The sequence below is a fragment of the Petromyzon marinus genome, chromosome 21 (assembly GCF_048934315.1).
Source record: "Petromyzon marinus isolate PM22_M1 ecotype Great Lakes invasive population chromosome 21, UKy_Petmar_22M1.pri1.0, whole genome shotgun sequence".
In the NCBI taxonomy this organism is placed as follows: Eukaryota; Metazoa; Chordata; class Hyperoartia; order Petromyzontiformes; family Petromyzontidae; genus Petromyzon; species Petromyzon marinus.
In genome coordinates, this window is record NC_133687.1 from 4524086 (window position 1) to 4542481 (window position 18396).

Here is an 18396-nt window from a genome sequence, read left to right on the forward strand (position 1 = left end):
CCACACCAGAGACGGCTTTCTTTTGAGCCTCCACCCAATTGGTGCCAGACCAGATGACGCCAAAAGGCGTGCAGCTCAAAGACAATGCCACTATCAAAGTAATGAGGGCTCGGGGTAAGCATCTACATCATTAGACCTCCTTAGTACTGGCAAAGGAGGTCTAATGATGTGAAATCGTCTTTATGTTAAAAAAAAATCGATCGAAACGTCGTGATTTTTTAAAAAATATTTTTTTTTATCCCCGTGACTTTACCGAAAGTTCAAAAGAGTTATGTTTTTTCCTGCAGTCACGAACGCTTTAAGTCAAGATTCAGTCCCTAGAATAACGAAACGTACAATTCTCTGCTTTCACATCTACGTCTCTCCATGTTTAAAAGACATGAAAGCATTTTTTTACACATCCCGTCAGCAACCCCCCCCCCCCAACATTGCATTCCCATCGGCAGTTTTCAGTTGCAGTTTCATTTATTTGGTAGAGCCCTGTGAGCCATTCGGCTCTTGAATCGGGTACTAACCACAACAAACAAAAACATGAACATGAAAACATCTTAAAGTGACTGACTGCGCAAACAGAAAAATCGAGTAAAAAAAACCTGCAAAAATCTTCCATAAAAAGCACCGTACACCAACGCGTTTGTGTGCAACAATCCCAGTTGGATGGCATTGCTTCAGCACAAGCACAAAAAACCCTGCAGGTTTCTAAATTCAGCAGCAGCAGCTCGAGCCAAGGCGAAGAGGGTGCTAGAGACACGGGCCCCTGAGGTCCAAGAATAAATGTAGTTATTAGCGATAGTTTAACACGAAGGCCAACGTAACACGCAGGCTTCTTGTGGGTACTGTGAAGTGAACACACAAAAACACGGAGCAAACGAAATAAACGTTTTTTTTATATTCTTGGTTCTTTCGGCAAAGCCACGCAGAAGGGAAACAACAAAAACACAAAATAATAAAATTCTCACGACGTTTCGACTGCAACACAAGCAACCATCATCAGGTGTGAAAACCACAACAAGAAAATCTGAAAAAAGTGGCGGCTATTTTTAACGTTAGCACCACGGAGAGCGATTTGACAGTTTGTTCAGATGGACGAGTCCATCTATGTTCGGAAAAGAGGAGGGGGGAGACGAAAAATAATGGATGCGGTCTGAAAGCCACCTTAAGCGTGATCAATCAATTAAGACCCGAAAGGGTTTATCAAATCCTTCCAATGATTGCTAAGCCAGAATCCATCTTCTCGGTTGAAATTGTCTCTGTGTTTGTATATGTGGATAGCCTCATGGTTAGCCAGATGGCTTGCAAAGAACCTCTGTCTTGGAGAAGTCAATGTCATGTGAGCCTACTGAATTATAACAGTGATCTGCCACGGCCGAGGTGTTGGTCCTACCGTGTTTCAGGTCTGCTTTGTGTTCACGAATGCGGTCCGAAACATGTCGTTTGGTTTCTCCAATGTAACTACTACCACAGAGGCAACTTAGTTTAAACTTTGTTCGGACCAGAGGAATCCGATGAGCAATGAAGCTATTTTTTTCACAGACGTAAACAGTAAAACACGAACCGGCATCGCTGTGGGGGAAATGTTAGTAATGGGATGTGTAAAAATAATAACAGCGTGACGTTTTTTTTTAAGTTGAAGGGGTAACATTTTATGAACGCAGTCCACGACTTGCCTGACACGTTAAACTGTAGACACCTGATGATGATTGCTTGTGTTGCAGTCGAAACGTCGTGAAAATTTTATCGTTTTATATTTTGATTATTTTATTGTTTGCCCTCTACGTGACTTTACCGAAAGAACCAAGAATATGAATGTCTGCAGTCACGAAAGCTTTAAATCAAAATGTAGACACGTTGGTACGGCAAGGACGACGCCACTCGTCACCATTTAAGGGGGTGGGGGGTGTCGACATCTCTCTCCTGTTCTGCTTTATACCTACGCAGGATCACCAATTAATATCCAGATGGTACGGACCTCCCCCCCTTTTCTGGTTCTGAATGGTACAGCCCAGACTCGACTCACTCGTTGTCGAGTGCATCTTCAATTCCCCTCTGTTGGTGAATGGTACAGTCCGGGCCGTTACCATTTATGACGGTAAATGAGGGCGCGTTTGTGTAATGTGCATAATCCCGTTCACTCTCCTCTGTGATATTCAATGTAAACGCAACATAACAGACAATAACATTATGCCTTTGAAAGAAAACAGAAATAATCGGCGATGTTTCCGGCATGGCCCTTCTTCGCAGCACACAAATTATATGCGAATAGCCCATCTCATTTATGCTACCTAAATGGTACAGCCCGGACAATACCAAGTGTGGTTATATATAGGTGTATCATTACTGTACAATGGAACGATCCCTTATATTCATCCCTGATATTGTATTAATGGTCCGGCCCGGACTGTACCACTCTTGACATCTCACAGGGGTAATGTTTCTGAAATCTGGGTTCGCCCGCGGACTCGGCGATGAGAATGTATGAATGGTAAAAACTGGGCCATACCACTATTGAGCATCACTGTGGCGTTACAGACTTCCCCCCTCCCCCGGCCCCCACTTCTCGACTGTATAAATGAGCATCCAGTGCACCTACACTCCCTCACCTATCATTAAAACAATTACATCCCGAACCATAACCCCTCCTGACCACTCACAATTCGACAATTGTAGGAATCTGGAATAGTTCATCTTACAAACATCCCCCTCTAAGCAACTAAATGGTACAGCCCAGAGCGTACCACTCTTGACTCCTCCCCCCCCCCCTCTCCACGCGTCGCTAATGCGCTCGGCCGCGCGTCTCCGACCCGTTCCGTCTCCCCCACCGTTCGCCCGCCACTGTTCGCGACAGCTCAGCTGGGTTCGCGCCGCGTCCTTAAGGAGCTTCTCTGATGTAAGGTACGTTTGTGTTGAGGTGAAGGACAAGAGCGAGGGCTTACGGGGTTCCAAATTAAATTCTGTTCGGAGTAAAACAAAAACAAAAATTTCTAAAACAAATCAAACACGCGATCCGATTTCTGTTCCGAGCTGGGGCGGTGGGGGTGGTGGTGGTGGTGGTGGTGGTTTCTGTGGAGGTGTCGTGTGGTGGTGCCCCTCCTGTTCCCAAAGGCGATCTGCACTTGTTCAGAACACTTGTCCGCGTGTGTCTGCTGCTGCCGAGTGTGTCAGAATCGATTCGGAACGTGTGGCGATGTCACAGGTACATAATGGCCGACAGCAGCTTCCACACTGATTTATCACTCGCCACCTGCTTGTGTGTGTGTGTGTTTACACGTGTGTGTGTGTGGTGAGTGTGTGTGTGTGGTGAGTGTGTGGTGAGTGTGTGTGTTTAAACGTGTGTGGTGAGTATGTGTGTGTTTAAACGTGTGTGGTGAGTATGTGTGTGTGTTTACACGTGTGTGTGTGTGTGGTATGTGTGTGTTTCACGTGTGTGTGAGTGGTATGTGTGTGTGTGGTGAGAATGTGTGTTTAAACGTGTGTGTGGTGAGTATGTGTGTGTGTGTTAAAACGTGTGTGTGGCATATGTGTGTGTTTAAACGTGTGTGTGTGGTATGTGTGTGTGTTTAAACGTGTGTGTGTGTTTAAACGTGTGTGTGGTGAGTATATGTGTGTGTGTGTTTAAACGTGTGTGTGGTGAGTATGTGTGTGTGTGTTTAAACGTGTGTGTGTGTGGCGAGTATGTGTGTGTGTTTAAACGTGTGTGTGTGTGGTGAGTATGTGTGTGTGTTTAAACGTGTGTGTGTGTGGTGAGTATGTGTGTGTGTGTGTTTAAACGTGTGTGTGTGTGGTGAGTATGTGTGTGTGTGGTGAGTATGTGTGTGTGTGTGGTGAGTATGTGTGTGTGTTTAAACGTGTGTGTGTGGTATGTGTGTGTGTATTTAAACGTGTGTGTGTGGTATGTGTGTGTGTGTTTACACGTGTGTGTGTGTTTACACGTGTGTGTGTGTTTACACGTGTGTGTGTGTGTGTTTACACGTGTGTGTGTGTGTTTACACGTGTGTGTGTTTACACGTGTGTGTGTGTTTACACGTGTGTGTGTGTGTGTTTACACGTGTGTGTGGTGAGCGTATGTATGTGTGTGTTTACACGTGTGTGTGTTTACACGTGTGTATTTATGTATGTGTTGTGTTAGGTAGGGGAAGCGGTAGTTGTAGAGGTTGGCGCGCCAGCGATACGAACCCAGCCCACCCGAGATCCAGTTCAGCTCACGGCCAACACCACCCGTGACAAATTCACTAAATTGGTGCTGGGTCTCCACTAGGTCCGCTGGTGGACTGGCTCGCGATTGGCGAGACACTCTGTTAAGGCAATACGGGGAATCTTTGTGTTAGTTTACGCGTATGTGTTGTGCAGTGTGTCTGTGTGCCTGTATTTACACGTGTGTGTGTGTTTTGCATATGCTGATGCTACGTCATGCAGTGTGTACAGTACATGTACTGTGTTGCCAATGGACTGTGGTTCACGTAATGTGTACGTCGTGTAAGCGGACTGTGTGATGTGTGTATGCACTGTGGCCCGTGTATATGTGCGCTGTGTATATAGTATACACTGCACGCGCACGCCGTACTGTATGTGTACATACACATCGCTCGGTGTACCGTATGTGCACTGTGCCTCTATGCACTGTACTACTTTGTATACACTGTGCTGCTTGTGTGCAACGTGTGTGCACTGTATGGTGTGTGTACGCTTTGTACATGTGCACTGTATTGTGTGCATGTGCACTGTATGTGTGCACTGTATGTGTACACTGTATTGTGTGTGTATACTGTGTACGTGTACACTGTATTGTGTGTGTGTATACTGTGTACATGCACTGTGCACATGTACACTATTATATGTATATACACTGTATATGCACACTGTATTGTGTATATGCACTGTGTACATGTATACTGTATTGTATATATACACACACTGTACATGTACACACTGTATGTATATACAGTGTGTACATGTAGTGTTGTGGGGAGCGGTAGTGTAGCGGATAGTGCGCTGCGCCGTTAGTTCGATTCCTACACCAGTGACGATTATCTGAACTGGTCCTGGGCCTCCCTTAGGTCGACTCAGCCTGAAACGAGTACCCGGTGCGGCGTGTAAACATCGCCACCGGGGAGACGAAGGCGACCGTGCGTGTTGCTGGCCACCCACCCCCATCGTGTGCCGTGCCGGCCTTGATAGGTGCTCGCTAACAGCACTTGCCCCAGCAGTGTGTTACAGGCTGTACGGGGGATCTTTGTCTTTGTGTGTTTATGTACTGGATTCTGTGCTGCTGCTGCTGTGCCCCATGTTCAGGTGACTCATCCGCCTGATGGGCGCAATCACCACCACCAAATTACACGACGAATCACCACCTGCCCAGTCCACAGTGGTGGGGCACAGTGTGGGTAACCCCGATCGTATACGTCAGAACGTCATACTGAGACAGTGCTGCTCTTGCTGCTGCTGCTGATGATGATGATGATGGAAATTCCACGTTGCCCTGGCAGGCCCTCGAGACATGAGTGGGAAAGCAAGCACGGTGTGGTGGCGTTGTTGTGAAGTGCTGTACCGTGTGTGTGTGTGCGTGTGTGCGCGTGTGTAACGGGGGCAACGATAACTCTTGTCCAGGCGGTCACAGACGAGCGATATTCACGACGTTGAGGAACTCGGCACAGAGGATCTCGGCCACAGCCACGCAGGTCAGAGCAGTTTCCCGAAGGAGTTTCCCATAACTTTGCGATTAACTCTTCACCACCGCCGCCACCACCGGCACCACCAACAACAGCTTTGCCGCTAAGTGGTGGTGACGTCATCACGGTGCTTGCGCCAGGCTAGGTGCACCTTGAGACCACGTGAAGTGTCGAAGGCTCTTGTTGCTGGCAGGAGGTCACGGGGCAGACCCAGGTGCCGTGGGTTGACCGACTCGGATAATTGGCCGATGCAACCACAAGACAAAGGTCCCCCGTATAGCTTCAACAGATTGTTGGGGAAAGTGCAGTTAGTGAGCACCTATGAGGGCCGGCACGGCACACAATGGAGTGGGCAGCCAGCACCACGCCAGACCGCCTTTGTCTCCCTAGTGGCGTTGTTTAAACACCGCACCAGGCACTCATTCGAGGCTGAGTCGACCTAGGGAAGGAGGCCCAGGACCGTTTCAGATAATTGTCACTGGTGTCGGCCACGAGTGGGAATCGAACCCGGGTGGCCGGGGTTTGTCGCGCAGTGCTTCTCTAACCGCTACACTACTACCGCTCCCCACGTCACCACCACCACCGCCATCAGTGGAGAAGCACAATAGAACGACAAGAGCGCTGCACCGAGGCTGCCACGGCACAACACCATGCGCTTCGAGAAATCGCAGAGAGTTTCCGAGGCAACCCGGTCACGTGTTGTGCACCGCAGTGTGAAATGCACCGACACGCTGAGACCCCAACTCGTGTACACGTGGGTCAGCGTCGCGTGTCGGACTCTGCGGGGGGGGGGGGGGGGCACGGTGGTGGTGGTGGTGGCGGCGGGGGGAGGGGGGTTTACGTGACGAGGTCGGATACGTGAACATGTGTAGAGAATGACAGCGACACTGAAACTAAACTTAAAAACATTTTTTTTTATTTTGCCATGCGAGGGCCCACTGGGCTGCGAAGCTCTTTTGAAGACGCGACCAACCTGTGGCGAATAAATAGCTCAAAGAAGTGGCTTAACTTCTGGGGATTTTTTTTGAGCGGCCAAACTACTCCAGAACGCGTGTTGTTGTTGATCCTTAACGTCGAGGGGAAAAACCGGAGGACCCGGAGAAAAATCCACGCAACGACGGGGAAAGAGAGAAATGCAAACTCCAAATTTGCAATAGGCGTCAGGGTGGGAATTTAAACCCACGACCTCCTGTACACCGGGCGAAGGCGTTAACATCTTGTCCCAGTAACACCAGGCGTGCACGAAGGGGCCATCCATTTAGTACGTACGCATGGAGGGGGTTAACGCAAATGCGTACGCTTGCGTATGGGGGGGTCTACTGACAATGCACGTACGCATAGGAAACGGGGGGGGGGGGGAGTGGAGGTGAAGCCTCGATAATAATTTGTCTACATTGGCCTTCGAATGAGCCACAGTTCAGGTTCTTCAGCTGTCAGACAACAAGTACTACCGGGAGAAGTGGGACTGTGGGAGAGGTGTCACTCTTTGTGTGCCACCGTGCCCCTGACCGCGAGCTATCACGCAGCTCGGCAAAATAAGTGGTCAAGGTACGCAACTTAATTCTTTAATGCAGCCGGCCGTGGTCTATCTGTTTGCTCAAACACGTTAATATTAGTAATCCTTGATCGCTTCTGCGTGAATTAAATATCGGCCGTTCTGTAGGATTCGGGGGGGGGTGGGTGGGTGCGTCAAGCGTACGTACGCAGGGGGTGGGGGGGGTATAAAAAGTACGGGTGGGTACAGGGAGAGGGGGGAGGGGTCAAGCTTTGACAGATTTTTTGCCTACGTACTAATTGTATGGCCCCTAAACAGGTCGCTGGAAGTAGCAAGTTTCTCGAACTTCCACCCCCCGCCTCCTCTGCCCGTCCCCTCCCCCAGCAGCAGCAGCAGATGATGCTGTGTGAATAGATTCAACCCCCCCCCCGCGAGGTCTGTGACGGGCAGGTCACCGCGTGTGGTAGAGGTGGTGGGGTAAAGTGTGGGTAACTCGCGAGACGTTAATGGCTCGGCGCTGAAGGGTGGGCCCCTTCTCTCGTTGCGCTCTGCCCTCCTCTCATCTTAGCACAAAGGTTCCATTTCTCCGCGAGCGTCGTTCTTTGTAAACAAAATAAAACTCAACGGCGAACGTCTCTGATCCGCGTTAACAAATCGCACCAGATCTGAATGCCGTCGCGACGGTAGTGGGATTTTGTGGGGCGACCATCACCGCCGAATGAAGTGGACGGCGCCTGTAGCCGGCGGGTTTTGTGTCTTTTTTTTTCTACCCCACCCCACCCCGGTTGCCGTCGTTGTGCTGCGCGGTATTAACCGGGGCGGCCACGGGGTATGAACCGCGAACCTCATCTCGCCACTTTTTCTGCGGTGGCTAAGAGATGTTAGCTACCTCGCCCGGTATGCAGGAGGTTGTGGGTTCGATCCCGACCCAGACGCCTGCTGTATATTTGGAGTCTGCGTGTCTCTCATCATCATCATGGTGGCTAGGAGATGTTAACTACCTCGCCCGGTATGCAGGAGGTTGTGGGTTCGATCCCGACCCTGACGCCTGCTGTATATTTGGAGTCTGCGTGTCTCTCTCTCATCATCATCACGGTGGCTAGGAGATGTTAACTACCTCGCCCGGTATGCAGGAGGTTGTGGGTTCGATCCCAACCCTGACGCCTGCTGTATATTTGGAGTCTGCGTGTCCCTCACTCTCCTCGTGGTCACGTGCATTTTTCTCCGGGGACCTCTGTTTCTTTCCCCTCCACGCGTTAGAATCAACATCCCGCTATAGATTTCCACGTGATATGCCACTTAATTGGGCTATCATTTGTGGCCAGGTCGCTCTGAAAAAAGAGCTATATAGCTCAGTGGGTTTTACCTGGTAAAATAAAAATGTGTTTAGTCTTAGTTTAGTCTCTCTGCTGCTCCTGGTCACCTGCTCCGGATCCTCTGCTCCGTCGGTAATTATCTCCCCGCGGCTCTCGACGTCACTGGAAACACCTCTTCTTGCTCACGGTTCTCCATTCCTTAACCTGCCTTCGCGATAACAACAACAACAGCGGTACTGATCACTTGTTTACTACTCCCCTCGCGTGCAATGCCGCCGGCCTTCATCTGTGCTTGCCACTGTGCCCCAACAGTCTGTTCAAATCTTTGTCTTTTTGTTGTGTGTGCGCGTTTGAATGTTTTGTATCACTTTGTGCGCGTGTCGATTCAGGCTCATGACGAACATTTGAACCGGTCCTGGGCCTCCGCTTAGTAGAGTCGGCCTCAAATTAGTGCCTAGTGCAGTGCCTAAACATCGGCACTGGGGAGACAAAGGCGGCCAGGCGTGGTGTTGGCCACCTACCCCCTTCTTTACCATGCCGGTCTTCATAGGTGCTCATTAACAGCACTTGCCCCGACAGTCTGTTAAGGCTATACGGGGGGATCTTTATTGTTTGGTTGTGTGTATGTGAATACCGCATATGTATGTGTGCATGTGAATGTTTGTACTCTGTGTGCGTTTGCGAGAATGTCTGTGTGTGTGTGTAAGAGAGAACTGTACACGTCACAGATTCCCACTCGCATCCCCGTGACGAACCCCCCCCCCCCAGTGTCAACACAACCCCCAGGGCCTCTCCACTCACACGAGACAAAGATCCCCCATAGAGCCATACAAACCGTTCGGGGCAAGTGCTGTTAAGCAGTCACCTATTGTGGTTGGCACAGTGCGAAGAGAATGGTGGTGGAGGGGGGGTCGGTTGTGGCCAGTACTTCACTCAAGATACATTTTGTCTCCCCAGTAACGAATTTTTTTTCACATTGCACCAGGTACTTCATTTAATGCTAAGCCAACCCAGGGGGAGGTACAGGACCGGTTCAGATATCACTCGCTCCCGCCGCTCATGTTGCACTGTGACCGAGAATTGAACTCGTGCCGCTGGGTTCACGTGCCTACAAAGACAAAGATCTGCACACACAGCCTTAAGAGGCTGTTGGGGCAAGAGCTTCCAGTGAGCACTTATGAAGGCCGGTACAGCACACAATGGAGTGGACAGCCAGCACCACGCCAGACCGCCTTTGTCTCCCTAGTGGCGATGTTTACACACCGCACCAGGTACTCATTTGAGGCCGAGTCGACCTAGGGGGCGGGCCAGGACCAGTTCAGATAATCGTCACTGGCTTTGGCTGTGAGCGGGAATGGAACGCTCGTCGCCGGGTTCGTAGCGCAGCGCACTAACCATTACACGACCACTCCTCACAAGCTACACAACAACAACAACAACCGGTGCTTGTGCCTGGCTATGTGCACGTTGAGGCCACGTGAAGCTTCATAAAGGCTCGCTGCTGGCAGGAGGTCACGAAACAGACCCCCAGGTGCCAAGGGTTGAATGGCTGAGATGACTGACAGATGCACCACCTGTATCCCCCCACTGCGCCACCACGCTCTATTTTAGCTGCCTGGCATTCCTCTGTCCTCCTCTCATGCTGGAGGGCGGCTCCCACCAACTGCCCAATAGCGTCCTTCACAAGCCTCCTTCACAAAGGCCGATTTTGAAACCGCTGGTACCAGTCATCAGCCAGTCCAATTAGCTCTACATGATTTTGTACTGCATTAAACCCACCTTTTCTCCAGCCCCATGCCATGCCCGTTTAGCCCCCGCTATCCAGCCAAATAGAAGTTGCCTGGGCATACGGTGGCTGGGCATACGGCTATGTATCCCAGCCAATACAGCCTCGCCTGCCTGAGGAGCTTAGTGTAGGACTGTGTCCAGATCTTTCAAGGATCTGTGAGCTCCTCGCACTGTAACTCAGTCTGGTTTAATCCAGAATGGATGGTAGGCAAGGCCAGCCTGAATGTTTCTAACCGGACAAAAGCACAGATTTTCACGTGCACACATGCACCGACACACACGACGAGTTCCGCGTCCATCACTCACACAAAGTCCGGGGAAACGGGTTTCATAAACCTCGCCCCTCCTCCCACCGCCCCTCCCCTTCCCACAGGTGAGACTCACCTGCCTGACCGTGTCTGCCCAGTACCACCACCACCACCACCGCTGCCGCCGCCAGCCAGCCAGCCGAGCATGCACCCCAGAAGAAGCGAGCCGTGAAACACATGTGCGCGACTGTGGCATGGTGCCGGTGAGTCTGTTGCTTTGATTCGGATTTCTCACGTGACGAAGCGGCAGTTTTTGTCACGATTTCTGTTCGGCTTCGTTGCCCTACTTTATTTTCTCGTGTTTTTGCCGCCTGTAATTTTGTTTACCAGGCTCACTTTTGTGGTAGATGAGACCCCATCCTGGTCTCTTGAGTTTGTTACCTTGGCTGAACAAAATGAGCTTGCACCTGAGTGATGGCACACAGTGCCTGTCTGTATGTGTGTGTGTAAGAGCCTGTGAAAGTGAGTGTGGTCAAGCGTTTAAGAGTGTGGGCGAGCATGTGAGAGAGTGAGAGAGAGAGTGACAGTGTGTGTGAGAGTGTACGATAGAGTTGGTCAACCCATGGCACCTGGGTCTGTCCAATGACCTCCTGCCAGCGGGCGTTCAACACTTCACGTGTTCCTTAAAGTGCACACAGCCTGGCACAAGCGCCTTGGTGATGTCACTGCCAGATAGTGGCGAGAGGTGGTTGTTGCTGTGAGAGTGTGAGTGCACCGAGCCTGGCACAAGCACTGTGGTGAGGTCACCATCACTTAGTGGTGAATGGAGGCTGTTGTTGTTGTGTGTGTGCGCGTCAGTGTGAGTGTTTTCGTGTGTGTGTGAGATTATGAGTGTCAGTGAAATACGGCGTGTGTGTTGTTGTTTTTGTGTGTGGCTATGAGAACACGTGTGTGTGTGTTAGTGTGTGGCTGGTACGGTGTGCCAAGGTGGCTGGGCGCGGTGTGTGCGTGCCTCTTCCATCTCCGCCCGCGGTATCTGCGTGCGCGCGTTCTAACTTCATGACGCAAACTTGCATAGAGCAATCACGGAGAGGAAGATCTACACAGGTGGTTAGAGCAAGTGCTGTTCGCACCTACGAAGGCTGGCACTGGACACGAGGCAGGTGGAGGAGGGGCCGATGTGGCCAGAACCACACCCTGTCACCTTTGCCTCCCCATTGTCGTGTGTGTGTGTCTGTGTACACGCGTCATATCCAGCGATGTATTATTATAGTTTCTGTCTTCTGCGTCTCATTCCTACTCAATGACGCAAACAGCGCCCGACCTTTAAACCGTAGCCCTGCCACACCCTCACCCCGCCGCCTGGGGGAGGGGGGTTGGCCCAGTGCCTTTTGACTCCAGCCCGGTTCCCTTTGACAGTACAGGTGGTATCCCAAGTGTCCTTCCGCCTCTGACGTGCGGGGGTCATCATTACTCTCGTGGCGAGATGTTAACTACCTCGCCAGGTATACACGAGGTCGTGAGTTTGATCCCGACCATGACACCCGCTGTATATTTGGAGTCTGCGTGTCTCTCTCTCTCTCTCCCCCCGTGGAGGACCTCCGGTTTTTCTGTCTTCATATTTATAATCAACATCATGCGTTTTGAGTATTTGGTTCGTGTACATTTCCAGATTTTTGTTGAGCTATCATTTGTTATAGCCATGTCGCTTCTGAAAAGAGCTGTGGGCCCTTACCTGGTAAAATATTATTTTTTAAATAGTTTAAGATGATCCCACACGCGTGGGACTCCGGTGTGAATTTGTGCCACGATCAGGCGCACATAGAGACGGACTAAGATGCCCTGTGTAGCCTTGGGGCAAGTGCTGTTAGCAAGCAGCACCAATTAACCCAGGCATAGCACACAAGGTGGTGGGTGGCCAGCACCACGCCCAGCGGCCTTTGGTTCCCCAGTGCTCTTTTATACATGCCGCACGAGGTACTCATTTAAGGCCAAGTCTACCTAGGGGAGGCACAGGACCGGTTCAGATAATCGCCATTGTTATTGGCCGTGCACGGGAATCGAACTCTGGTCGCTGCGTTCATAGCGCAGCGCGCTAACCGCTGCCCCACCGCTCCCGACTCGTATACACTTTCTCATTCAGCTAATATTTTCCACTAAGTGACGGTAACGTCACCGCAGTGCTTGTGCCAGGCTAGGTGTACTTTGAGGCTACCACGTGAAGTGTCGAAGGCTCGCTGCTGATTGGAGATCACGAGACTGACCCAGGTGCCGTGTCTTTCCTGACTGACATGATCAGCAGATGCACCACCGGTGCTTCCTACATGCAAGTATACACACTTGCACATGCAGATAAGGTATTTGATAACTTAATACACGTGGAATCGGCGCCATCATTGCCGTAGCACACGCTGATCATCACGAAGGAAGGCGCCGCCGTGTCTCACACATGCAGCCTGCGGTAGTTTCGCGGTAGCGGGTGGGTGATGATTGCTGCTCCTGCTGCACGCGCGTGTTTGCGTGTGATCCCAATCGAGTGACTTATCGGTGTTATTTCTGAGCGGCCACTGCGGTCGAAGCTTGAGACGGTGCGGGGCGGCAGCTTTACCTTCATTAGGATCGGTATGCACCACGGTGTTAACCGGGGTGGCCCGCGCGGGCTCGAACCGCGTGAGCCTCCACGCGCTCAAACTGCGAACGCGCTGCCAACCGTGCCGCGTTGGGCGCGTGTCGTTGTTTGATTTCGTTACCTTCTGTGTCCGCGTCTCTGTCATCGCGTCGATGCAAATGAGCGCTTGCGAAATTCAACTGGCAGGGTGGGGAGAAGGGGATGGGCGAGTCAGTGTGGAGTCACAGGGCCCAGTGTCTGAGGTCAACCTCTCTGTTTGGACCTGTGAGCAAGGGGGAGAGTGCGGGAGTGTGGGGTGGGTACCGTCTGGATCCCTCCCAGCGTGTCTTGTCTCCTTACCCGCCTGCCTTGTCATTTTATCTCTCAGTGTGTCTATCTCCTTATCTACCTGCCTCTCAGTCTGCCCCCTTGCCTGTCTGCCTGCACATCTGTTTGTCACAGACAGGCAAAGACACACAGACACGGTTAAAAACAAAGACAAAATATCCCCGTATAGCCTTGAGCAGCAGGTCAATGGGGCATTTGCTGTTTGCACCTTTGCAGGCTGGCACGCCGCACAAGGAGGTGATGATATCCACCATGCTCGGCAACCTTTGTTTCTCCAAATGCTGATGTTTACACACCACACCAGGTCCTCATTTTAGGCTTAATCGACCCAGAGGAGGCCCAGGATTTGTTCAGGTATTCGTCATCGGTGTTGGCTGTGAGCGGGAATCTAACTCGGGTCGCTGAGTCTTTAGCGCGGCACGGTAACCACTGCACCACCGCTCCCCGCTTCAGACACTCAACTCGGCGAAACACTCAACTCAGCGAAACACTCAGACACACTCGGACGCACACTCACGTGGCGGTGGCTGCGGTGTGCCTGTTATTTTTTGTGTGTCTCGGTGTGTCTCGCTCGTCGAGGTCTGGTCGCGATCTGCACAAACAAAATATTCGGCGGCTGAGTAATGCAAAGCGGTGGGTGGTGCTGGCTATTGTTGGTGGCGGTGGTGGTGGTTGCGGTGTTGACATTTTGACAGTGGTTTCCCGCACGGGAGATGGAGTAATCAGGGAAGTTCCGACAGGCGCGGTGTGGGCGAACAGACAGCCGCGCCCACGGCACAAAAACAAAGATCGCCACCCACCCCCCCCACCCCCCCCCCCGTGTAGCCTGAGAAGACTGTTGGCAAAAGTGCTGTTAGCGAGCAACGCCCTATTATTACCCACAAGTCAAATCGAGTGATGTTAACTGAGGCAGGCGGCCACTGTGGTGTGGTAGTGGTCAGCAGAGCACGGACTTGCCCATCCCGAGTTCGCCGGTTTGTTTTAGATTACTGAGAGTATTTGGCTCCTATAAATTTCCACGCGCTAAGCCGCTTCGTTGAGCTGTCATTTGTGGTCAGGTCGCTTCTGAAAAATAAGCTAATAGCTCGTTGGGCTTTGCCTGGTTTAAAAAAAAAAAGTTTTAGTTTTATTTGTATATTTTTATTGTGATTTGCCGACCTTGTCCTATACTTTGCACTCATGTCATGTTTTTGTATTGTTGTAGCGTGTGAAAAAGAGCTTTATAGCTCATCGGATTCCTCCATTATAATCAATATTCTGATTCCACTCCCATCTCCCGGCGTGGCAGCTGAGAAAATGGAGGTCGGTGGGGGGGGAGCTCTTAGATCCCACCCCCCCACTCCACCTCCCTCCCCCACCCCACCCCCCCACTCCACCTCCCTCCCCCCCACTCCACCTCCCTCCCCCACCCCACTTCCCTCCCTCCCTCCCCCACCCCACCTCCTTCCCCCACCCCACCTCCCTCCCTCCCCCACCCCACCCCACCTCCCTCCCCCACCCCACCTCCCTCCCCCACCCCACCTCCCTCCCTCCCCCACCCCACCCCACCTCCCTCCCCCACCCCACCTCCCTCCCCTCCCCCACCTACCTCCCCCACTCTCACTCCTGGCTCGATCTCCCAAGCAGAATAATATTGGCACCTCCGATTTGCTACGCACGGTGCCAAAGAAGTTCAACATTACATGCGCACATAGATAAAGGTGTGCAACCCAGATGAGTTGATCTGCATGTCGTGTGTGGTGGGGTAAAGTGTGGGTACTCTCAACTCTTCCTTCCAGGACATCTGGCCAGCATGGAAGATTAGACCAAAATGCCCTCTTAACGATGCCCCCTCACTCCCACGCACGCACGCACGTACACACACGCGCACGTACACACACACAAGTACACGCACGTGCACACTTGCACACACAATGCGCCCTCATACACAATACGCGCCCTGACACGTGCTTGCATGCACACACAATGTACGCCCTGTGCTTTGGGGACAGACACCCACACACGCGCACACGCACGCACAATGCACGCCCTGTGCGTTTGGGATGCAGTGAAGTTCGCGTCTCGGTGAGAGTCGACTCTTCTGTCTGTCCTGACCTTTCACAGTCGGAAGCAACACTCCTCCTCACATTGCACTCACTCAGCTCCCCATCCTGCTCCTCGCGTACACAGTGGGTTAAAGTGGGAGTTAGGGGTCGAGTTGCTTTGGCGATGTTGGTGTTGCCCTCTGCTGGTAGTGGTTGGTGGTAGTGGAGGTCGTGATGGTGGTGATGGTGGTAGTGGAGGTAGTGTTGGTGATGGTGGCAGTGTCTGTGGTCAGGCGTGGTGTTGGCCACCCACCCACCCCCTCGTGTGCCATGCTGCCCTTCATATAGGTGCCCATGAACAGCACTTGTCCCAACAGTCCGTTACAGTTACACGGGGGATCTTTGTTTATCTTTGTGGTGGTGATGGCGGTGTCTCTGTCTTGTTTTGGTTCTGTCTTGACAGCTGGAGACATCTGTCTCTGCGTCCAAATGGCTGATCCTTTATCTCCAATCTCCTCTCCCACCTCCTTGCGTCTCCTACCCTCTCTTCTCTCTCCCCATCTATCCTCTCTCACCTCCCCCACCTCCCCCACCCGCTCCCCTCTCTCCCCATCTCTGCTCTCCCACCCACTCCCCTCTCCCCCCCATCGTTCCTCTCCCATCTACCCCAGCCTCACTCAGACAATCGGTTGCATGTATTAATAATAAGCCCCATTGTCATGTACGGGGTGTTAGCACGGTTAAAAATAAAGCACGTGTTCACGCACACAAGCGCACAGCTGTGCTTGGGGGTGAATAGTTAATGTCCCATCACACCTGCACGTGTGCGTGCGTGCGTGCGTGCGTCCGGGAAGCGGGTTCGTAGCGCTGCGCTACGAACCCGGCGGCAACCCGAGTTTAGATTCGGGCTCGCAGCCAATATCGGTGACGAGTGATATCTGTATCGGTTCCAGGAGTCCCTCCTCTAGGTCGACCCAGCGTTAAATGAGTACCTAGCGCGGTGTGTAAAATGCATTAGCGCCGCGACGAAGATCGTCGGTGCTACTCTCTTGCAGCACTTGGCTCATCAGCCTGTGTGGGCTACAGGGGGGACCTTTGTGTGCTTGTTGCGTGTGTGAGTCGGTTGAGGCGTGAGCTCACAAGTTAAGACACGACCGGCTGATTCTTGCTCACAATGAACTCGCCCTCCTCACCATCCTAGCCCACACCACTCACCCCCCCACGCTCACCACTCACCCCCCCCTCCTCTTCGCAGCCCCACCCCGCACCCTCACTTCCAAACGCTGCGTAGTTTTGGATCACCTATATCACAAAGACCCCCGTGTAGCCTTAACAGACTGTTGGGGCAAGTGCTGTTAGTGCGCACTTATGAAGGCACAGTACACACATCCAACTTGGTTCTGCGCTGAGTTTTTGCAAAATTCCAGATCTTTGAATATGGCAAGTTGTGTGGGTCAGTGCTGCTGTATGCTGTACGGTAAAACCTTGGATTGCGAGCATAATTTGTTCCGGAAACGCGTTTGTAATCCAAAGCACTCGTATATCAAAGCACAACGTATATCAGTTGTGATCACGTGACGCTCGGCAGACAAAGCGTATACGTACACTACTCGTATTGCAGGACCTCGATCGTTTATCAAATTAATATTTATTTTTAAAAATTCCTTGTCTTGCAAAACACTCGCAGACCAAGTTACTCGCAATCCAAGGTTTTTCCTGTTTGTGGAGCAGAGGTTGCTTAAGAAGAAGGGATCTCAAGAGGAAGCTCTGTGATATCCACTTCATAGGGCCGTTCTTTGTGAACCAGAGCATCACTTGAAGAAGGGAAATTCAGAGATAGCTTTGTGATATCCGCTTCAGCGGGGCGTTCTGTGTGGACCAGTGTGTCAATTGAAAGGAGAACGGATCTCTGAGATTGCTCTGTGGTATCCGCTTCCACGGGCCGTTCTGTAACACGAAGTCGCGCTGCTCTGCGGGATTCCCAACTGGATTCGTCGCCTGGTGATGCCGCGACGTCCATCGGGTACTTTGAGTCGCGTTGAGGGGTCAAACGTGCTTGAGTGATTGCTCGGATGGTACGTGTGTCGCACCGCGGCGATGAAATGTTCACTACCTCGCCAGGTATACAGGAGGTTGTGGGTTCGATCCCAACCCCGACGCCTGTTTATTTAGCGTTTTGAGTGTTCACTCCTCCCCGTGGTTGCGTGTATTTTTCTCCGGGTCCTCCGGTTTTCCCGTCCACATTTAGAATCGACGTGCGTTTAGAGTATTTGGCTGCTGCTATAAATTTCCACGTCATGACAAGCCACTTCCTTGAGCCGTCATTTGTGGCCGGTCACTTCTGAAGAAGGACTACATAGCTCAGTGGGGCCTTACCTGGTAAAACAAAAAAAAAATTCGTTCAGTTTTAGCAACTGTGCAATCTCAGTCCACCCTTGTAGACAAAAACAACCTGCCTTATTTGGTAGCCGTCGCTCAGTCTCACACCGGTGTACGAGCGCTGCGACGCGTTCCACCCCCTCGGACCGCCGCTCCGATGTTATTCCCGACCGTCGTCCGATCGTCCCCCTTCGCCTGAGCCCGCGACGCGTCCTGCTCCAAGCCCTCCGCGCTCGCTCTCCCCGCTCGCTCTCCCCGCTCGCTCTCCCCGCTCTCCCCGCTCTCCCCGCTGTCGATCACGTGGACGGTCGGCGTCGTTCTCCCGCTCGTCGTGGGTTTTGTTTCTCTTGTCTGCGCGCTTCCCCTTTCGGTCTCTCGCGGGGGGGGGGCGGGGGGGGGGGCGTCGCGTGTCACGCAAACGGCCACGGTCACTGACGACGGCTCTCAATGGAATACCCAAGAGTGCCCATGAGCAGCAGCAGCAGCGGAGAGAGACGGAGATGCTGCATTCAGGATTTGACAAC

At 52.1% G+C, this 18396-nt stretch overlaps 1 protein-coding gene across 5 annotated transcripts in view; it reads left to right on the plus strand.

Moving 5' to 3' along the window:
* The first annotated feature begins 2735 nt into the window (after window positions 1-2735).
* Window positions 2736-18396, plus strand: part of LOC116944481 (ras-GEF domain-containing family member 1B-like) — a 36984-nt gene continuing 21323 nt past the window's right edge. For 2 of the 5 annotated variants that reach the window (XM_032958108.2, XM_032958109.2), the window contains exons 1-2: window positions 2736-2887; window positions 10639-10776. In XM_032958108.2, the coding sequence (XP_032813999.2) occupies window positions 2777-2887; window positions 10639-10776 (249 nt within the window). In that variant the 5' untranslated portion in view covers window positions 2736-2776. Of the gene's footprint in view, window positions 2893-5604; window positions 5676-10638; window positions 10777-18396 lie in introns of all 5 variants that reach the window. The other 3 variants (XM_076068433.1, XM_032958110.2, XM_076068434.1) reach the window with 3 other exon arrangements.